This window comes from Genypterus blacodes, unplaced genomic scaffold, assembly GCF_046128005.1.
Source record: "Genypterus blacodes isolate CSIRO-AG114 ecotype Tasmania unplaced genomic scaffold, CSIRO-AGI_Gbla_v1 ptg000024l_1, whole genome shotgun sequence".
NCBI lineage: Eukaryota > Metazoa > Chordata > Actinopteri > Ophidiiformes > Ophidiidae > Genypterus > Genypterus blacodes.
In genome coordinates, this window is record NW_027466837.1 from 1,267,501 (window position 1) to 1,289,189 (window position 21,689).

Here is a 21,689-nt window from a genome sequence, read left to right on the forward strand (position 1 = left end):
AAGGTTAAATTCTAATAAATAAAAGCAGTAAAATGTGAGTTGCAGAGTTTTCAAGACTCACAAGATCTTTAGGAAAAACAAAAAGAAATCAAAAAAATAAAGAAATTGGCCCTAAAATCTAATTTAGGTCAAATGTAATAAAGGGATCATGGGACACTTTGGCCGACTGAACTATCAAAGCCAAACCTCCAGAGAAGAAAGACAGAATCCATCACATGAAGCTTCAGCCAGAACCAAAGAGCCAGGAGCTCATATCACTGTGAACACCTCCACCAAGGACGCATGCACATCAGCCACCAACACCTCACAACATCAAACACCCAAATGCGTTCAGCTGAGAATTTTTTGCAACGTCCCACACGTCTGCTGCCGTGGGTTACCTGGTGGAGAGGGCGCACAGCGAACCCACCGCCACCACGTATTTGGCGGGGCCCCACCCCACGTAATCGAAGGCCATGGGGAGGGGGCTCTTCTCGTCCAGCAGGTAGTACGGCATCATCAGGGTGAGCGCCGCCGACACGCCAAAGTACGCCAGGAAGCACACGGTCAGAGACACCACGATCCCGATGGGAATGGCCTTCTGAGGGTTCCTCACCTCCTCGCCTGAAGGGATTGTGGAGATTATTTGAAGCATTATTTTATGCCATAGACAACCATTCAGGCTGCTTGTCCTGTCCTAACACTAAGTTACCACTAGATGGCAGCAGAGACAAGGAACAGCACAGACAGTCTTTTAGTTGAAGTTACTAATGGGAGGTTTTGAGGTGAACAGGTCAGATCTTATGAGTCATATATACATAGATCTTCTTCCTTTTGGTGTCATGGCAACTTGTTTTGAGTCTGTGTCTCACCTGTTGTGGCGATGCAGTCAAATCCCACAAAAGCGTAGAAGCAGGTTGCAGCGCCGGCTAAAGTCCCGCTGAAGCCGTAAGGCATGAAACCTCCGGCGCCGTAATCGCTGCTGACGTTGGCCGTCACAGATAAGTTCCTGAAGGATTGGAGAAAGAGTTTGACAAGACGGCCAGGTGTGTTAATCCTTTACACTCCACATGTACATAGATTGGTTGTACATGCTACAGTTTGTCAGCCTTTACCTGGTAACTATGGTGACATTGATGAGGTATTCCTCAGATATCCTCCAGTTGAGCATGTCTCCTTTGACGAAGCCTGAGATGATGACAAACAGCAGCACCAGCACGTTGATGCAGGTGAAGACTTTGTTGACCCAGGCGGACTCCTTCACTCCAAACGACAGCAGGCCTGAGGAGCACACACACACACACACACACACACACACACACACACACAGTGACGGTTCAGTTTGGTCATCGTTTCATTTTCAGGCCACGATAATAAATCCATTTTTAGGAAATCATTCGGATTCAACATGGAGACGTTTCCATCCACTTCCCTGATTCCTTCTTTCTAGGGTTGCTAGGAAACCGGTAACCTTAAGATCATTAGGTGAAAAGTGAACAAAGGCTTGTAAATAAGAGCAGTGAAGTTGCTGACATCCTGTGTGTGAGAGAGCCCCTGTGTGCTCGTGTGTGTTGGCTGGACTGAGCAGCTCCCAGTGGTGAATGTGTGTAGGTGTGAAGGAGGTCAGGGGTCAGCCTGGACCTCCAGACACAAACCTAGCATTCAACACCGAGACGCCTTCCCTCCCTCATTAACCGCTTATATCCCCAAACCCTCTGCCATCTCTTTATTGAATTACTCCAGATGTTTGGACGGAAAACTGAACCAATTTCCTCAAAACAAACCTGAAGTTCAGAAGAAGCCAAGTTGTTGTTTGCAGTCTTACCAGAGAGCAGCAGGATCAGGCAGACAGCAAAGAAGTCTGGGTACTGAGCCAGACCAGGGGAGTTCATGCTGAAGTAGGTTTTACAGAAGACCTCGATGTGGCCTCCTATCAGCTCGTCAAACGTTCCACTCCACGCCTTCGCCACTGACGACGTCCCTGTGTGGAAACATCAGGAAAGGCAACATGGAGACCGGCCGCCTCGAGTAAAGGAAGCTTCAATCCCAAACTCCTGCACACTCACCGATCACGTAGGACAGAATCAGGTTCCAACCGGTGATGAAGGCCCAGATCTCCCCCACGGTCACGTAGCTGTAGAGGTACGCAGATCCGGTCTTGGGGACGCGGGCACCAAACTCGGCGTAGCACAGGCCGGCCATGACGGAGGCCAGGGCGGCGATCAGGAAGGAGATGACGATGCTGGGGCCCGAGTTGCCCTTGGCGACCTCTCCGGCCAGCACGTAGACGCCGGCCCCCAGGGTGCTGCCCACCCCCAGGGCGATGAGGTCCACCGTCCCCAGGCAGCGGCACAGCTTGGAGTCCTCCAGGCTGCTCAGGTCCACAACCTTCCTGCGCACCAGCGAGCGGCCGAACGACAACACCTGCTTCAGCATGACGACGCTAAAGAGAGAGAGAGAGAGAGCGGCACCATGGAGCATCAATCTGTCTGTTAGATAACTGCTCTAGCTTCCACAGCAGGAGGACTTTTGGCTCCTGGTTTATTCTGGAGTGTAAACTATAGATTGGCTTTAGATTGTGTCTTACTTTGCCTTTCTGCCTTCAGACAAAGATCAGGGCGTATTGTGAGCGTGTAAACACCCACTAAGGTCGTCTGAGCTCATCATTACTGTTGTTTATCTGGTCGTCGACACGTAGAAAGTGATCCTGAGGCCAAAGGTGTTTGAGTTCTGTTTACTTTGGCTTCATCTGCTTCATAAGTTGGATGGAAGTTTGTGTTCTTTTGTAAAGCAGACAGCAGCTCAGCGTCACTTCAGCTCCAGATCCTACAGTAAAGCGTCCCTGAGCAGCGCTGTATTGTTGTTTAGCGATGCAGACGTAAGCCGTCACAGGCTTGCATTCATAACTGGACCCTGAATGCATCGCTGCAGCACAATGACAGCATTCCACACACTCTCCTCACTAATTACTGTACAACAGCTCCATGAGTTCTCCTCTGTCCCTGATCGTTAACGTCATCGCTGCCCAACCCCTGGCTCCCGTTTAGATCCGCGGCCCCCATAGTGAACGTCTCTGTCCCGCTCCTTCTTTCAACCGACACTTTGATCACACTGAGCGTAAATTCACAGTGACGAGCGTCCAGACGTGCGGCGCTCTGCATAGAGCCTGTAAACGCTGTGACCGCCGCTCATTTACATCAGAATGGAAACTCTCTGACAGCTTTGGTGCCTCAGACTCTCACAGGTGACAGCTGAGGTTTGGGAAAGGAAACCATGCAAAGAGTGAGAGCAACATCCAGCTCAGACTGAACTGAGTCTTAGTAACTTAGTTTAAATGTAAACTTCCAGCTTAAATGCGTCCTATTTCCTGCTTGGTCTTAGTTCTTCTGTCTCATTAGAGTGGAGGATGCATGCTTACCTGTTTGATTGACACCGTGGATATGAAAGCTCCAAGTTTGCTCAAACGCTGTAAACGCGTCCACACCTTCCTTCCAGCCTGTGTGCGTGTGTGTGTGTGTGTGTGTGTGTGTGTGTGTGTGTGTGTGTGTGTGCGCAGGGAGCCGCAGCAGGTCAACTGCACATGAAGCAGATAAAAGTCCGCTTCTATCTGCTGATCTGCCTCCAAACTCTGCTCAGCACGATTTCACTATGCTGGCATGTAAAGCGTACAGCGTTTCACTCCTCCCCACTGTTTCTTCATAGGTTCCACTCTTGCCATGCCCCCAGCCGCAGCCTCCAGTCCCTCCACGGCCAGCAGAGTGACGTCCACGTCTGAAGCCAGGGAGAGGAGGAGGAGGAGGAAGAGGAGGAGGAGGAGGGGAAGCTGGGGAATGAGGCTAGGGGGGGCATTTCATGTCTGAGCTTGTGGTCTGGAGGAGAGGAACTCTGTGGAGCCGACAGTTCACCGTGCGCTCCCATCCTGAGGTCACAGGAGGGGAAAAGGAGCCGGGGTCTCCTTCCCTCCATCTTTGTAGAAAATTGTGATTTCTAATGCACTCAGGCCAAACAGACCCCAGCTGTCTGGGTACTTACTGACTGCTGATAAATGGTTAGGCAACTGAGGCTGACAAACATTGAGGCAGACTCTGCTGTTTACCCAGCGAGCTGCAGAGGAGTGCTGCTAAAAGCATGAGCGCTGATTGGTCAATGGAGGGTGGACGAGTTACGGCACGGCGGGGTTAAGTCCTCCTAATGGACCACAGGTATTGCTCAATGTTCCCTGAGCTATTGCAATCATGTACACCGCAAAATCAATACAGAGGAGCAGTGTGGTACGACTCCACCTGCAGAGGAACTCCAGGTAGGATCCAGAGCCAAACTCTGCCCGCTTACAGGCCAGCTCCACAGCCCGGAGTGGAGAGCGTTCTGTGGCAGGACCAGCTCAAACCAGCTCCAGCCCTCAGTGGGAAGGTGGCAGCTGGCCCCTGGAAACCCTGCCCAGCCCACACGCCTCAGACCAGCCGGCATGACAACAGACAACTCTGTTCGCCTCTGCGCTGCCGTGTCCAAGCAAGCGGGCAAACATCACGGCCAGGCGCTTAGCGAGCCTTTGGCTGCGAGAGGCGACTATCTGACCTGCATGCTGATGGGAAAGCAAATGCCATTCACCATGCAGCACACACACACACACACACACACACACCCACACAACTTACAAAAGAAACACTGGGCAAAGACTGGCAAGCAAGAAATGAAGGAAAGTCTGAGATAACTGTGCTCCATTCCAAACATGCACTTTGTCTCTAACATGTTTACTTCAAGTTCAATTCAATTCATGATAATTTCATGGCTTCCCAACGTCCTGTTGTGCAGCTAAGCTTCATCCAAACACTCTGAACCTAACAGTGTGTGTTTGTTCCACTAAAAGGCGGTTTTGCTTTCACTTTCCTCTGTTTCTCACCCCCAGGTGTCTGGATGCTGCAGACCAACATGTATGATGAGACAGCAGCACATTAAAGCAGCAGTCTGTAACATTGTGTGTGTGTGGGGGGGGGGGGGGGCTGCTGCTGCTCGCCCGTCCTTCCTCCAAGCTCCTCCCACCCGACAACACCAGACAGGAAACTGAGGCAGCGACCACTCCCTCTGATCAATTGTGCAATTTTTTGTCTCAGAAAATATTCCGAAAATCCATCAATTCTCCCGAATCCCTCAGTAGGAGGCGCTACACAGCCGTTTAAGTGCGTCACAGTCCATTCTGATTCATTTCAGGGTGGACTTGGATTTGTTCTGCCTTGGTGGAGGTATGTTCTCTACTGAGGTTCCTTGAATGAGCTGCAAAATGATTTAGAACAAACAAAGCCATTTTATCCCTTAGATTCAGGGTCGAGCCTGAGCCTGAGCCTGAGCCTGAGCCTGAGCCTGAGCCTGAGTCTGAGCCTGAGCCTGAGCCTGAGCCTGAGCCTGAGCCTGAGCCTGAGCCTGAGCCTGAGCCTGATCTCTGTTATAAATAGCTGCTTTCTCAATGGACAAATAGGTTTGGTAACCATGGCGTGGATGGAAAGCGGGCAGTGGCTCACCATGCTCCTCTGTTGACTCGTACTAATTGTGTGAAGCCAATTGAATGCATTTGCCCTCCGATGGCTGAGTGACCCGGCTTCAAATCCCTGGATATGGTCAACAGATTGAGTGGTGTTTGCCGTGTGGACGCTGGGCCGCTCGCTCCACTGAACACTGGTGTCACCAGGAAATGTTAGAGTGAACAATTACTGATAAGCCAGACAACAGCTCAGAGCAGAAGCATTTAGAAACATCAGGACGGGGAGCCAAGAGACCTGCTGAGATCAACCAGAGTCCACCCAAAGGCCATTTAGAGTCAAACAGGAGGCGTTCAGTGTGCTGAATAATGCAAAGAGAGAGGGAAACAGGCTGAGCAGCACGTGAGGCCTTAAAGCCGCTCCATATTGCCTTTAAAGAACCGTCTGGGAACCGAGGCCTGCAGACATGTTCCTGTCTTAGTCGGACTTAATTCTCTTTTTATGAGGTAGGAGGACGCTGCATTATCCGGGCCTGCATTCATTATCATTGAGGACGATCTGTCTCTGTCCTGCTCAGAGTCATTTCCTGTTTCTATCTGGATCACTGTGCGAGACAATAGAGCCCGGTTGGTTGATGCACAAGGAAGAGAAGCAGAAAGAGAACATGGACACTAACCTGTAAGACATCTATCCAGCAAGTTTAGTCGAAATTGTTTCCTAACATCTTCTGCAGTGCTGCTAACAAACAAAGAGGCAAACAGACGTGGGTAAGAAACATTCCTGACCGTGACCTTATGAACCTTCATTGTCCACAAGTTCAGATCAGGATCATAAGATGTAAAATCAAATCTACTGTACTACAAACACACAATGTGTCACGGCCCAGGACTGTTTCACTTCTGTGGGTTAATTGTGGCCTGGGTCCAACTCCCCTGGGGTCAACGACCTCCGAGGCTGGATTCCAGGCTGAGAGGTCGTCCAGCGTCCTGTGTGGGCGCCGATACCTTCACACAGGCCGCTGTGAGAAAAGAGACTCTGTGTGATCAGGATGCTTTCTCAGAGCTCAAACCTGCATTAAAGCCTTCAAAATAAAAGACGCCATCTGTCATCTTCACAAAGCAAAGCAGAGTGGTTGATTAAATGCAGCAGGTCCTGTTTGTCATGGATCATTTTTAAGATGCAGGTTACAGTAAAAGAGGCCGATCCGCTTCGGAGGAACTCAAGTTTACAACCACAGCAGAACATTTAGTATCAATCACTCCCGTCCACATTTAATTTCCCCTCTGGCTCTGTTGGAAATTTCTCAGCTATAAATCTTTTATTGGTTGAATTACTTCCCTGAACAACATTCCATTTATGGAACAAAGCATCAGTCAGTCACACACACACACACACACACACATCAGTTCAGTCATTGAGACTGAATGAAGCACTAGATTGCACAGCAGCTGTTGTCACTCTGAGCAGCAGAGTGTTTCTGTATCCATCCATCTGCTGCTGCTGCTGGTTTGGCATCTCTTGTGCTCGGCCTGACAATATTAACATTTATATTTAGTTTTCAGTTTTACAATGTACATAAATAGTTTCGGGGAAGCTTACAATGACTATCTACATGAAAGAGCATCAAAAAGTAAACTTATTGAATGATATCTATCTAAAACACACAGACACACACACGTAGATGGTATCATGAGGTACACACATCTAGAATAAAAGGATGGAAAGAGTAGAAAGAAAGAATTGAAATTTTGTGTGCAGAGACTCCAGGATGAGAGACAGAGAAGAGACTTAAATAGCGGCGCTGCATTCAGATGACCTTTGCGCTTCACTCACCAGCAGAGGGTTTGATGACGCAGGTCTGCAGTCTGTCAGTCAGTCAGTCAGTCAGTCAGTCAGTCACTGCTGCTTGGTTCCTCGTTGGTGTGGATCTTCTTTGTGCACAGAACAGGACACACTAACATGTCACACACACCTGGTAACTCAACAATTCAGTAGAAGTGGAGCCACATCCTGACTACATCACCCAGGACCCGTCTGTGTTTGCACTCTCATAGCTTCACGCTCTGTTTGGCAGCATGACAGAGACTTAAACAAACTGTAGCTTTTACTCTGAGCTCCAGTCTTTACTGTAACGTTGTAAACTGCCTCTTGGCCTCTTTCAGACTCAGCGTCACACCCAGCAGGCCTGAGTGCACACATGCATCTAAACTCAGATTATATAAGCTGGCAGGTTCACAGAAACTGTGTCACAGTGTGTTCCATCACAGGTCACAAATCAGAACCTTCCAGTCCAAAACGTCTGACCTCTGTCCTCCAAGTGCTCCATTATGGCAAACATAAACAAGTGTGTGAATACCTGAAACATCAGCAGAACTTCAATTACAGATCACAGAGATGAAGGAACAGAAGCGTCACACGTTTGATTTGGTACCAATGTAGCATTTAGCACAATTACATCATTTAATAAGTAAACAACCTTCATTTACAGATCTTTATTTACCATTTCAAACCAGTATCCATGTCGATTGGCGACAGTGCAGTTTCCGCTGGTTTTCCCAATAGGATCTCTGTCCTTTTCCAAGTAGGAAGTCAGAAGTTGATGAGTCGTGGGTTTATTTATGTAATGGGAATAGATGACGGCTGCTGACAACTTGGCAAAACTTGTTGTGGAGTGATCAGATGGGAAACGTTTACACTTTATTTGTCCACAGAGGACCGAGACACTGAGACACAGAGACACTGAGACACAGAGACACTGAGACACTGAGACACAGAGACACTGAGACACAGAGACACTGAGACACTGAGACACTGAAGCTTTCAGTCCAAACAACAGGACATCACTCAGCTGGACCCAGTGGCTCAGCGGAGAGGGGGCGGTGCGTCTGTGAATGTAGCTGCATAGATAAACAATAGTGACGTCGTCGAACTACTGAAGCTGACACAGTGATGTCATACTTGTAGTTCATCTTTCTTTTTCGTTCTCTGACGTTTTGTTCATTTCACTCAGGTCCCTGCTGCGAACGTGTCGGGCATTAGGACCATGGGGCGCGGCTCCATTGACGGCAGCCCTGTGTATCATGGCTGGTTCACCTGAGCAGCACCGACGATGATCCGAACCTGACGAGTTCACCTGCACCACCGATCACACACCGCCGGTACCCGACTGATCGATCGGTAGCGGCGGCGCTGCGGCTCCTCTCTCCCCGGTGATGGAGCACATCCGCCTGCCGAAGGTAACCGAGAGATCCCGCTGCAGTGATTCCAGCTTCCGCCTCCGCCATACCCGGAGGCTGAACTCAAGCCAAAGCGACACACACACACAGAGAGTCACAACAGTGCAGCGAAGCCGACTCCAAACACTCACACTCTCACATACACACTCTCACGTACACACACAGGGGCTCCATTATGTGTGATTAAAGGGCGTGGGGCGCGAGGCCACGTAGGCAGCCAGAACCCTCCAGCTGATCAGTCACATCTGATCGGTGTGTGGGTGTGTGTTTAAAGCTGTGTGTAAAGCGATATCTGAGTTGCTGACGATGACTCTGACGCTGCGCTTCGTCCCGCAGGTGGAGGATGTCCGGCTCCTGGACCGAATTGCCCCCAGGAGGTCCAGGGTGGGCACTCTGTACCTGACAGCCACACACACCATCTTTGTGGAGAATGAACCTGGGCCCCGCAGTGAAACATGGGTAATGTGTGTGTGTGTGTGTGTTTATGCAGAGGTATCACACCAGAGTGTGTCCTTAACTGTGACACATCCAAGCCTCACATGTGCCACGGGCCACAGTGAGACTTGTGTAGTGTTTGTGTGCATCCATCATCCCTGCACACCTGCGGTTCTCAATCCCAGCAGGTGCAGAGGTCCCAGAGTTGTGTCCCAAAGGAGCACTACACACTGATGATGTACTCTACCTGAATAGTGTGTTTGAAGCAGAGGCCTGCAGAAAATATGAACATCCGTCTCCGTGCTAAGAGGAAATAGATTGTTGGTAGCGTCTCCCTTTCTGCTCTGTTTCATTGTGTCAATAGTGTCATGAAAACAAAGAGAGAGACCACACACTGAACTAAGCCGAACCGAACCACATTACATCCTATTTCTTTTGTTTACATCTCTATTTACTGCATATTTGGGACACAGCTCCTGTCAAAGTGTTTAAATACACATCAGGACTCTGACGCTTGTCTTCCTTTTGCCTCTTCAGGTGCTTCACAGTTTGGTGTGCAGTGTGGAGAAACAAAGTGCCACAGCCTCTGGATGTCCTCTGCTCATTCACTGCAAGAACTTCCAGCTCCTTCACTTCGTGGTGCCGCAGGATCGCGACTGCTACGACGTCCTGGTGTCCTTACAGCGTCTCTCCCAGCCCGGTGAACTGGCTGATGATCATTAACTCTTTATGTATCTATGAACAGTGTATATGCTGTAGTTTTGACTTTGTGTCTCTCTCATCAAACCTTCTTGCAGAGCGTTACGAGGAGCTGTACTGCTTCTCCTATAAGCCAAACGTGGATAACGACGAGCGACAACAGGACTGGGACTTCCTGGACCTCAAGGCCGATTACAGCAGGATGGGACTTCCAAACTCTCTCTGGAGACTCTCCTCTGTCAACCGACACTACAAGGTCAGAAAGCGGCCATCTTTGAATTCCATTTCATTCTAATGTGGGCGTTTATCTTAAGTGTTTGGTCTTTTCTTGTCTAAGGTGAGCGACACGTACCCAGCTGAGCTCTTTGTCCCTGAATCAGCCACACCTCCCGTCATCGTTGGGAGCTCCAAATTCCGAAGCAGGGGCAGATTTCCTACTTTGTCCTACTACTCCAAAGAAAATCACGTACGTGGAACACATTCTTATTTTATGTATTTTCCCAATGTTTCAAATGGCAACATAAAGCTTTTCTCTACCTGTAAGCAGTGAGAAGGAAATATAATGGTACAGTCCAGTTTGTCCTATGTAATAATAATGTTTTAACTTTAAACATGAATGTAAGAATGCTGGGATGTGTCCAACATAGTAGATGTGTTTAAAATGAAAATTCCACCCTGTAATTATTAAGGCTGAGTTATTACCAACTTCTATAACTAAAGCTGCAATTGTTTACGTTTGTGAGAGCCATATAGCTGAATCGGGGATAAGCCTTAACATCTAATCCATCCTATTGGTCCTTGGTTGGACAGCGTGGAGTGCTTTATGTGTGTGAGGTCAGCTTCCCAGGGTTGAGGGTCCAGTGTGTGGAGCTGAGTTTGTCCAAAGAGGGGAGACTCACACGGCAGCCTCTGGCCTCTTCCCCCTGTGGCCATTACATACAAATCAGAAATATTTGTCATTGATTCATTTCAACATATCTGCTCATGGACTCAAATGTTTTTCATTTTCTGCTCCGGGTTCCTCCTCCTTCTCCCAGGCTGCCATCTGCCGCAGCAGTCAGCCGCTGTCGGGCTTCAGTGCTCGCTGCCTGGAGGATGAACAGATGCTGGAGGCCATCTTGAGGTCCAATCCCCGCAGTGACTTCATGTATGTGGTGGATACCAGGCCTAAGGTGAGCCGCTTTGTGCCTCCAAGTCTTTAACTCTTATCCTGTATGTTCAGGTGGGCTCTATTTTCCATACAACCAGCTGTGCCTGCTCACAGCTGAACACAGATCAATATTACATAACACACTATTGTCTTAAGCGGTGCTTCATACAGTCTCTCCTGACATTAATCAAATCTATTCTCTCTCTAGTTAAATGCGATCGCAAACCGAGCAGCAGGAAAAGGTTATGAGAATGAAGACAACTACTCCAATATCAAGTTTCAGTTCATCGGCATTGAGAACATCCACGTTATGAGAAACAGCCAGCAGAAAATGCTGGAAGGTAAGTGCGTCACAGTGAAAGTGAAAGTATCTTCATTCTCTGAGTGATCTTAAGGTCGCAGCAGTGCATTCCTCTGAGCCTCAGTATTCCTGGAGCACGTTGTGTAGTTTCATGGCAGAGCATTGTTTGTTTATGTGCAGTGTGCCTTCACATTACTACAGCAGAGCAGGACCCTGTGCGACCCCTGAGCCAGGCTGTGCTGCAATCAGGCCTCAAATGAGCCCACGGGAGAGTTTCTGGGTAATGTGCAGGGGTGCTCCTAGGAAGACTTTGAATCCATCTGGATTTTATTTCCGAGCTATTTTGGTTTCCTGGAGTGGACAATCCGGGACCTTTTCCCCCAAAGAGAGACGGAGGGCGTGAGAATGATGTGATTTCAGCTATGAAAAGTTATAGCTGTTCTTAGTTGTGATAACATTTTGCCCCCTGGCAGCACGAGGGAATTCTGATTCGTGAACTGCTGGAGAAGGAGCCTGCCGTTCACTTATTGCCTCTCCCTCTTTCCCTCTCCCCCTCTCTCTCTCTCTCTTCCTCTCTCTGTTACACACTTCAATAAGATTATGAAGACCCCCTACCAGCAGCATTACCTCAAACTAGCTTTTTAAGCGGAAAGAAGCTGCATTAAGTGCTCTAAAACCACAAGCTGAATGAACTCCTTCAACTGCGTGCTCTCCCATCAGTGGCCACAGTGCCTCTGTCAGGTCAGGGGTCGGCACGCTGATGTGGTCTGAGAAAAACACACTTTGTCACAGCTGTCAGCTGACCTGCCGTCCACACCTGACTGAGTCAAGAGAGAAATGATTTTATACTCATTTATCTAAGTGTTTATGAGCTATGTTAACCTCAGTGGGTGAAATGTCACTCTGCCCCCGACTGGACATGAAAATATTCTTATTGAACTTTTGGGATGGGAAAATAAAAAATGCCCCATTTGACAAGAAAACAAATATAATGCATTGCAGTTAATCTTCTTCCATAACGGTCTTATTGTGTTTGGACATTGACCAAATAAACTAAATTTCCTTCTGCAAATGTTACTTGTGGAGTTCCTCAAGGCTCAATCTTGGGACCCCACCTATATCCTACATACAGTATATATATAACAATGTATCCCAGTGACCCACATCTCCTCATGCCATGCACAGATTCCTTGTATATAGGTACACTGCCAAAGTTCTTGGTATTTTGAAAGTGAATGTGAGCTTTAATAATGTCTGGTGATCAGGTATGCTCTGTGTTTCCTGCCGGTGAGACAGCTGTGTTGTGTTTACAGTGTGTGAGCTGCGTTCCCCCTCCATGTCCGACTTCCTGGAGGGTCTGGAGAGCTCAGGATGGCTGAAACACATCAAAGCTGTCATGGATGCAGGCGTCTTCATCGCCAAGGTCAGTCTGGAGGTTAATCCCTGCTGTCTGCCTCACCACTGTACTCAATGTTAGCATAGGTGTGTTTGTGTTTGTGTGAGTCGTGTGTGCGTGTGTGTGTGTACACGCAGGCCTTTTCTGTCTACCAACCATGTATCCTTTGGGAACTTTTTGACATTAATGTTTTGATGTTGACATTTACGTCAGTCAGACTTAAAATAAATTATTTTCAACATACCATGGTTTGAAACAAGTTCTGCACTGGCTGTAATAGTTGTCTGTGTTCATGGTAGAGTTACCTTGCTGCTGCCGTTTTCAGGAAATAGAAACAATAAAGGAGGTTCTCTTGATCAAGAGAGCAAAGTTTATGGGGTGAGAGATGGGAAATATGCAGAGCTGTGCTACTCAAGGACTAAGCTGGTTTAGTTTATAGGGGTGAGGTCAGACTTGGGGTCAGCCAAACTTACTGGCAGAGGCAGGATTTGTACACGGCCTGGTGGGACATGTTGTAAGAACACAGAGTAAAAACAAAACAGTGATTACATGCCACTCTGTCAAAAGAACTCCTGGCAAATGTTTAATTTATCAATGTTTGTCAAAACTACTCTCCCACATTAGCTTTTTAATCATTCATTTCTGATTTCGGAAAAATGGTAACGGAAAAATAATTCCCTTGGAGGTCCTCAAGGCTCAATCTTGGGTCCCCTCCTATTTCTATTCTTATATACAGGGCTGCACACTTATTTTACCCTTGTGTTGTCTTTGTACATTTTCTCTGGCTCTTTTTCTGACCTTTAAATCCAATATGACATTAACATTAACATTTTTGGAAACTCATGTCAATGCTGAAAAACACAGTCTGACATTGATTAATGCTGATATGGGGATATGTGTGTGCATGTGTGTGCATGTGTGTGCGTGTGTGTGCATGCGTGCGTCCGGTGTGCAGGCGGTTGCAGAGGAAGGCGTCAGTGTTCTGGTTCACTGTTCTGATGGTTGGGATCGGACCGCCCAGGTGTGTTCAGTGGCCTGCGTGCTGCTGGATCCTTTCTACAGGACCCTCAAAGGACTCATGGTAGATACTGGACATTGTTCTTCTCTTGTTGTTCTTTCCAAGAACAGAGTCAAAATGTTAGATTTGTAAGTGATGTCGATAGAAGAGCACTCATTCACGTTGGTCATTTACCTTCAGACTGTAGCTGGTAGTAATAGGATAACTAAAGTAATCAGTGTTGTGCTCATGAGGCTTGTTTCAATGAAAAGGATTTGCTTAGACTGACCAGGGATCTGCAGAGAGGAAATCATTTTAAATGTAATAGAGAGGCTCACTCTTTGGCATTGGTGGAAAACCAGAAGTAGACTCACTGCACAGGAGGGGTGACGAGGTTTAACTGCAGCTGGTTTAACTCTGAACCTTCAAAAGAGGTCACTGTTATTTTGTGGATATGTGTTTTGCTGTTCTTAGGTTCTGATTGAGAGGGACTGGGTCTCATTTGGCCACAAGTTCTCCCACAGGTTTGACTCTAAATGATTACTTTGTCTTTTATTTTGGTGTTTTTGTGGGATGGAACTAATTGTACTCTCCTCTCTCTCTCTCTCTCTCCAGATGCAACCACCTGGATGGAGACCCTAAGGAGGCCTCTGCCATCATAGATCAGTTTCTAGAGTGTGTGTGGCAGCTGATGGAGCAGTTCCCCTGTGCCTTTGAATTCACAGAGAGGTTCCTCATCACCATCCACAGCCACATCTACTCCTGCCAGTATGGCAACTTTATCGGCAACAACCAGCGGGAGAGGATAGAGCTGGGGTGAGATACAATATGAAGTATTATTACATTCTGTGAGTATACACGCAATCAGGGCCAGGTTTCATTCCTCATCCTTGTACAGAATGCAGGAGAGGACTCACTCTCTGTGGAGTTATCTATGGAAGAACCGCATGGACTTCATCAACCCTCTGTACAGGCCAGACCACAGCCAGACACAAGGGCTCCTCAGGCCATCTACTGCCCCCTACTGTTTCAAGTATGTCCTCACAGATACTCACAACTTACAGTAGTTTGAGATCTTCTATCCACCTTCCTATCTCTACCTGTCCATGCTATCCATATACCTGTTGTGTTCAAAACACAAGACAAAATGTGCACAAACTAAATGAAACTTCAAGGGCACACACTTTAGTTTACTTTTCCTCTGACTGAAACATCTGTGCAGATTTTGGAGGGCACTGTACAACCGCTTTGACCGAGGGATGCATCCCAGACAGTCTGCAGAGGACACGCTGAGGGCCATCCAAGAGGAGACGCAGCAGCTGGAGGAGCAGCTGGCCTCTCACAGACAGGTAGGACAGACAGCCACAGTAGAAGATGTGAAGGTCCATCGCTGTATCTTTTTAGTTATTAAAGATGATTGCTGTATTCACGTGTGACTGACAGAAAATCACAAAGCTGGAGGAGGAGCAGGAGTGGAGCGACACCCAGAGAGAAGCCCCCTTTGATAAGAGCCCCACAGTGTGGGATCACAGCTCTGGGGGCGACATCGCTCTGGTCAACACCCCACAGGATTACACCGGGGGCTTCGTCACCAGCAGCCCCTGTCTGCCCAGAGCGACGCAGAGCAGCCTGATCTTCATGCCCCAGGACCTGAACCAAACATCTGACTCCAACCTCTCCAACAGCAGCGACCAGGAGTCTGGCATCGCTGACCTCAGCTGTCGTTCCCCCCTGAGCGAGGACAGCACCAGGGATCCAGACTCTGATGACGCTGCCAACTCTGCTGCCTGAGGCCTTGTAGCATTTGGTGGAAGGTGCTGCTAACTCCACTTGTTTGGGTTGCATTGTTTGCATTGCTTCGCTTAAAACTCCCCAGGACACAAATACACAGATGAATAGTTTATTTCTGCTGCTTGCACCAGCTAGTTTAAATCCAGGTGAAAGGAATTGCTAACTAATATTCTTCACTGTCATGGTTTTGTAGACAAACAAACAATGAAATGAAAAGGAGGAAGAAGTTTACACTGCACAGTCACCTGTTCAATATTAGACCGAGTTAGAGACACAAATCACTGCACATGTAAACAGTGTGTGGATTCATGTTTCATGTTATAGATGAGCCATTTCATTGAGAACAAAGTTTTGTCATTTAGTTTTTTATATGTGAGTTTACAAAGCAACAAAAGGCAAGTGCCAAATGATTAAACCTTAAATTATCAAACAAGCAATAAGCCAAACAGATCAAGACGCTAAAGACAAACTGCAATAGGTGATTGCAAATTGAACAAATATTTGATGGATATGTCCATTTTCATTGTTTTGTTATATTCTGAGCCTCCTGTAAGATAACTGATGGCCAAAAGAAAGAGAAGAAAAGAGACTTTCAGTCCAATTTAAAGGGAGGCTACCACTCGGTCACACAAATTGAGTTATCATGACTGTGACAAACCAAAGTTTAGAACAAAGGGAACTCGATGTCTGTTGGTAGAACTGTGCATGGTTTACATAATAGGACTGAAGGAGCATGGACTCATACATGTAAGAGCAGAGCAGATCACTGTTTTAATTATGTTCTCTCTCTCTGTCTCTCTGTCTCTCTCTCTCTCTCTGTCTCTCTCTCTCTCTTTCTCTCCCCCTTCCCTGTCTCTCCGCCCCTCTCTCTCTCATAAACACTCCTAAGTCCTAGGCATTGTTATTGCAATCGAACAACACACAAATTATTTAGAAAAGCATGTTGAAATATTTTTGTATCGTCATATTTTTAAATGTTGTGTCGAGCTTTACTGTATGTTGTTGTGTTTGTGTCACGCATTTAAAACCAGATATGTTCACATGTGTAAGAGCCAAATCAGCCGATCTGATCCAAATGAAAGTCTGTTTACTGTGTAGAGATAAACAAACAAATAAATGAATAAATCATCAATAAATAATTGAGTTATTATTTAAAAAAACAAAATTAATAACATAATAAATCCCCCCGTGTGTGTGTGTGTGTGTGTGTGTGTGTGTGTGTGGCGGAGGTGGGGGGGGGGGGCACGCGCCGGGCACAAACGCACGCGAGCCTTTACGCACGTGACGCTCCCCTTGTGCGCGATGACGTCGTGCTGTGGGCTCAGCGGTGATGGCAGCCGGAGGTTGACAGCGGTACAAACCGTAAACTATTCAAAAGTTCGCGGAAAAGCCGCGACGTTAGTGCGCACGGCACACTCAACGTTCATAGCTAGCACGCGCTGCGAACACACCCGCCCGGTTTTGGGGAACGGTAAGTTAAAGGACACACACACACACACACACCGAGCTGTTACTGTCACAGCGGCGCGGATGATGTGCGTGCGTGCGTGTGTGTGTGCGCGTGTGCGACTGGTTTGTCGTTCCTTGCTTGTCGTACACACACACACGTTAGCCGTCGCGCTAGCAGCGAAGCATGACAAACTCACACACACCTCCAGCTGACATGTTAGCCTGTGCTAACCGGCTAGCCTGCCCCCCCCCAGCCCCCCTCCTCCCTCCAGCTGAGAGCTGCACGCGCCGCCCATGTTCACAGCTAAACATGGTGTGTGTGTGTGTGTGTGTGTGTGTGTGTGTGTGTGTGTGTGTGTGTGTGTGTGTGTGTGTGTGTGTGTGTGTGATAAACACAACGTGATAACACAAGTGTTATCCCTGTTGGAGATGACACTGAGGTGTGTGTGTGTGTGTGAGATGATTGTGTTTCTCTACTGAATATGTTTACAGACTGATGACAAGTTACAGGAACACTCACAATAAAATGTCCCTGTGTGTGTACATGAGTGTGTGTGATACAGAGTGTGTGGAGCTCCACTGTGAGACCGTGGAGGCGATGGCATCATCATCATCATCTTCATCCTGGTCACACCTGTCAGAGACCTGGGTGAGCCTGTCCATCAGGACGGAGACGTCTCAGGGCTGCGAGACGTACATGTCGTCCATCAGCCTGTGTGTGTGTGTGTGTGTGTGTGTGTGTGGCCCATCTCTGTAATCTGGCTGACCTGTGCTGGTGTGTAAAGTGCTGACTGTGCGCTGTAAAAAGGACACTCTGCCCTCCTTTACGCCTCACAGGAACAGGAACATGCTTCCTCTTAATCCAGACTCATCCTCACACTGAGACCTGATCAGCTGACTCTCATGTGTGGAGGCCCGGCTGTGATTGGCTCTCAGTTGGCGCCTCTCTTCCCCTGGCCGTCATCATCCATTCATAAACTGAAGTCATAACGTTAACAGCTTTGGCCGTCTCCGTCTCTGTCCTCGTCCGTCCACCCGTCTCCCCTCTCTAACCCCCCTGTGTGTGTGTGTGTGTGTGTCCGTAGACGAGGCACTATGCCCGCAGCTACTGTGGATCACAGCCAAAGAATATGTGAGGTGTGGTCCAACAACCTGGAGGAGGAGCTGAAGAGGATCCGACATGTCATCCGAAAGTACAACTACATCGCCATGGTGAGAGACGGATCAGCTGAGATGACGTCGTCCTCTTGTCTCCGCCCACCCCCCCCCCCCCTCCCCCTCAGTGTGTGTAACCTCTTTCTCTCCTGCAGGACACAGAGTTCCCAGGCGTCGTCGCCCGACCCATAGGCGAGTTCAGGAGCAACGCCGACTACCAGTACCAGCTGCTGCGCTGCAACGTGGACCTGCTGAAGATCATCCAGCTGGGCCTGACCTTCATGAACGAGCAGGGCGAGTACCCGCCCGGGACGTCCACCTGGCAGTTCAACTTCAAGTTCAACCTCACGTAAGAAGACTTTACCTTCACTCTAAAGTCTGATGGATCAAACTGAGAGCTCCTCTTCATCCTGGCCTCTTAAGTCTCTATGGATGCTCTGTCCCGTCTGGTTGTGATCCTGACGGGAGCTTCTGGTCTGTCTCTTCCTCCTCCTCCTCCTCCTCCTCCTCCTCCTCCAGAGAGGACATGTACGCTCAGGACTCCATCGAGCTCCTCACCACCTCAGGGATTCAGTTCAAGAAGCACGAGGACGAAGGCATCGAGACGCTGTACTTCGCCGAGCTGCTGATGACCTCGGGCGTGGTCCTGTGTGACGGGGTCAGGTGGCTCTCCTTCCACAGGTACAACGCTCTCACCTGACGGAGGGCGGGGAATTCTGTTTGATTTGCGGTTGCCGTCTCAAAAGCGGCTGCATAGCAACAGGAGTGAGGGTGATGTGACAAGCATGAGATATGGTGTGTGTGTGTGTGTGTGTGTGTGTGTGTGTGTGTGTGTGTGTGTGTGTGTGTGTGTGTGTGTGTGTGTGTGTGTGTGTGTGTGTGTGTGTGTGTGTGTGTGTGTGTGTGTGTGTGTGTGTGTGTGTGTGTGTCGTAGCGGCTACGACTTTGGATACCTGATCAAGATTCTGTCCAACGCCAACCTGCCGGAGGAGGAAGTGGACTTCTTTGAGATCCTCCGTCTGTACTTCCCCATCATTTACGACGTGAAGTATCTGATGAAGAGCTGTAAGAACCTGAAGGTGATGAAGGAGCAGGATCACACAGATGTTTCCCCTCCAGATGTAGCGCCGTGTTTGAGTTAGCGGCCTGTGTGTTTGTGTGTGTGTATGTGTGTGTGTGTGTGTGTGTGTCTTTGGCAGGGCGGGCTACAGGAAGTGGCGGAGCAGCTGGAGCTGGAGAGGATCGGACCGCAGCACCAGGCCGGCTCTGACTCTCTGCTCACAGGCATGGCCTTCTTCAAGATGAGAGAGGTGGGCTCCTCTTCGTCTTCTGCTCCTTCTTCTTCTGCTTCTTCTTCTTCTTCTTCACGTCCGTTAACGTTGTCAACAAAACCACAGCACACTAGTTTGGAATCCATAAACTCCATACAGAAAAATATCATTCTCATTGGCGCCCCCTAATGGTGGAATCTGATAACTGCAGGGGAGGCTGTCAGGGAAACTGGCCCTTATGACATCACAAGGGTGTGAAACCTGCAAAACTAAAGCAGTGAACAGCCTCTAAACGACTGTGTGTGTGTGTGTGTGTGTGTGTGATTCTCAGTCTCCTGTGTCGTGTTTCCTCCCTGCAGATGTTCTTTGAGGATCACATTGACGACGCCAAGTACTGCGGTCACCTGTACGGGCTGGGCTCAGGCTCCGCCTACGTCCAGAACGGCACAGGGAACGCTTACGAGGAGGAGGCCAGCAAGCAGCAGTCGTGACACCGCACCTCAAGCTCCTCCCCCCCCCCTGCCCCCCCGCATCGGCCGCCGAGCCCTGCGCCCGAAAGCCGAGCCGCCGCATCCGGGCGGCCGGGACAGAACGACACCAAACATACGTGCATCATCTAGGAAGCTGTCTGTCATAGGCTCCGCCCACCGTAGACAATATGAATATGATGTTGGTCAGTAGGGGGAAAACACAGCTGTCCTCACACACGCTGCTGGCGTGTGTGTGTGTATGCGTGCGTGCGTGCATGTGTGTGTGCGTGTGTGTGTGTGTGTGTCTGGTTGGTTCACTTTAGTTTAACATACGACGCTTCACACAGAAGAATTTTAGTTTTCCTAAAATGTTAGTGTGTAGAAAATTTGCACTTTAAAGCTCAAACCAGATCCTGATTTTACATGGAAGCTCTGGTGTCTCTTCCTCCTCTTCCTCCTCTTCCTCCTCGTTGCCTTCTTTAAGTTCTCATTGTGAAGCTGTTTATCTTTTGTCACCACGCTCAGCCTTAACGCACTCTTTATCTTTTAAACTTTAAGTTATTTGTGCCGTCGTCGTCGTTGTCGCCCGACGCGTTCGACACAAACAGACCACGTGCGGCCTGCTGCTCTTTGTCTCCACGGCGACGCGGCTCCACGTCTGATCACGAGAGAGTGGAGCCGGTCGAGTGTGTTTACATGCACATGAATGTCTCGCTGTCGATGGAAACACTCGACTATAAAGATGTTGTTTATTTGTTTTTCTCCTATAAACGTTGAATGTTTATACCGACCTGAATAAGCTCTGTACTGTCTGTCTGCGTTTGCTCCTCAGATCAGACCGCACACACACGGACGCTGTGATGTTGGGTGCACACACATGAAGGAACACTTCAGCCGGACAGAGTGTTGATACTCTGGTGCATGTAAACATCCTCGCCGTTCGGCCCCTCGGAGCGTCTGGGCGCCGAGGAAACGGAAACGTGACCTCGTCCACTTACAGTACATTTCATTTTACATTTTGAATTACAAGGATGGTTTTTGTAGTTTTAGTGATGTAATAAGGATAACTTGTACTTTGCTTTTAAACCTGAATCCTTGGTTTCGGCGGATTCGCTTCTCTTCAGAGCTGAATGGCGTTTTTGTTTTGTTTTGTTTCTGTTTCATTCTCGCTGCCTCAGAACAGCCGCATGTACTAAAGCCGTGGAGTAAATGCCGTGTTGTCGCGTATCTTCAGACTTCCATAGATGTGTGTTGACGTGTTTGTTCACCACTTATTAACCTCGAGTGACGATGGGACAGAAACCCCTCACTCCTCTTTCTTTGGCCCGTCTGTCACCGTGTGAAGGGAATCATGTTTCAGAGAAGAATATGCAATATGAGAGGGATGTTTTAAGATTTTTGTTTTGTAAATAAAGGTTTGAAACTTTTCTACCATGGAATGTGACGATTGCGCGTGTTTACTGAGAGACTGACTCCTCCTCCTCTCTGATCGGAGGCCTGTGATTGGTTGATTGATTGATTTAGAGGCAAAAACAGGCTGAAAACAGATCACAAGAAAATGAATTATCATAACTCCTCATATTCCTGTTAGGAGGTACTTTCTGCAGGTAAGGACAGTAACTACCTACCATGTGTATCCAATTTATTCCAGTTTCCCAGTATTCCAGCGCCACCTAGTGGACAGTCTGAGTTATGGTCTTTATTTCAGGAAGTCCCCTTTATCATCTTTTTATCTGATATATTATATATTCGACCTATAAAACTAAACATTTTGCAATTTTAACTGTGTGTAAAAGAAATCTTGAGCCAAAACAATCCAGAAAATGTGAATAAGTAAAGATTAAAGTCAGTAAACAGCAGAGAAAGCACAGAGCAGAAGATGAGCT

At 48.2% G+C, this 21,689-nt stretch overlaps 3 protein-coding genes across 4 annotated transcripts in view; 2 read left to right on the plus strand and 1 right to left on the minus strand.

The window, feature by feature from the left end:
- slc7a2 (solute carrier family 7 member 2) overlaps positions 1-3,719 on the minus strand; it is an 8,645-nt gene extending 4,926 nt beyond the window's left edge. For both annotated transcript variants that reach the window (XM_076143435.1, XM_076143433.1), the window contains exons 1-6: positions 3,398-3,719; positions 2,046-2,422; positions 1,805-1,960; positions 1,095-1,260; positions 852-988; positions 381-603 (exon numbers count right to left, since the gene is read on the minus strand). In XM_076143435.1, coding sequence (XP_075999550.1) covers positions 381-603; positions 852-988; positions 1,095-1,260; positions 1,805-1,960; positions 2,046-2,415 — 1,052 coding nt within the window. In that variant the 5' untranslated portion in view covers positions 2,416-2,422; positions 3,398-3,719. The remainder of the gene's footprint in view (positions 1-380; positions 604-851; positions 989-1,094; positions 1,261-1,804; positions 1,961-2,045; positions 2,423-3,397) is intronic.
- A 4,789-nt stretch (positions 3,720-8,508) lies between these two features.
- mtmr7a (myotubularin related protein 7a) lies at positions 8,509-15,783 on the plus strand. Its single transcript, XM_076143466.1, has 14 exons — positions 8,509-8,689; positions 9,026-9,148; positions 9,662-9,824; positions 9,922-10,079; positions 10,161-10,289; positions 10,861-10,995; positions 11,182-11,314; positions 12,588-12,697; positions 13,626-13,751; positions 14,142-14,191; positions 14,283-14,483; positions 14,566-14,700; positions 14,890-15,016; positions 15,111-15,783. The coding sequence occupies exons 1-14, from the start codon at positions 8,666-8,668 to the stop codon at positions 15,456-15,458; spliced, it is 1,962 nt and encodes a 653-aa protein (XP_075999581.1). The 5' UTR covers positions 8,509-8,665; the 3' UTR covers positions 15,459-15,783.
- Positions 15,784-16,774: 991 nt separating this feature from the next.
- On the plus strand, positions 16,775-21,232 carry cnot7 (CCR4-NOT transcription complex, subunit 7). The gene is made up of 7 exons (XM_076143357.1): positions 16,775-16,929; positions 17,993-18,119; positions 18,218-18,411; positions 18,582-18,743; positions 18,997-19,141; positions 19,262-19,372; positions 19,693-21,232. The coding sequence occupies exons 2-7, from the start codon at positions 18,003-18,005 to the stop codon at positions 19,822-19,824; spliced, it is 861 nt and encodes a 286-aa protein (XP_075999472.1). The 5' UTR covers positions 16,775-16,929; positions 17,993-18,002; the 3' UTR covers positions 19,825-21,232.
- The last annotated feature ends 457 nt before the right edge of the window (positions 21,233-21,689 follow it).

Excerpts from the sequence above, each read along its gene's own strand:
- cnot7 (XM_076143357.1), top strand. The coding sequence starts at position 18,003 with ATGCCCGCAGCTACTGTGGATCACAGCCAAAGAATATGTGAGGTGTGG. Across the intron at positions 18,120-18,217 it reads AGTACAACTACATCGCCATG|GACACAGAGTTCCCAGGCGT; the intron begins GTGAGAGACGGA and ends TCTCTCCTGCAG. Across the intron at positions 18,412-18,581 it reads AACTTCAAGTTCAACCTCAC|AGAGGACATGTACGCTCAGG; the intron begins GTAAGAAGACTT and ends CTCCTCCTCCAG.
- mtmr7a (XM_076143466.1), top strand. The coding sequence starts at position 8,666 with ATGGAGCACATCCGCCTGCCGAAG. Across the intron at positions 10,996-11,181 it reads TGGTGGATACCAGGCCTAAG|TTAAATGCGATCGCAAACCG; the intron begins GTGAGCCGCTTT and ends TTCTCTCTCTAG. Across the intron at positions 13,752-14,141 it reads GGACCCTCAAAGGACTCATG|GTTCTGATTGAGAGGGACTG; the intron begins GTAGATACTGGA and ends TGCTGTTCTTAG.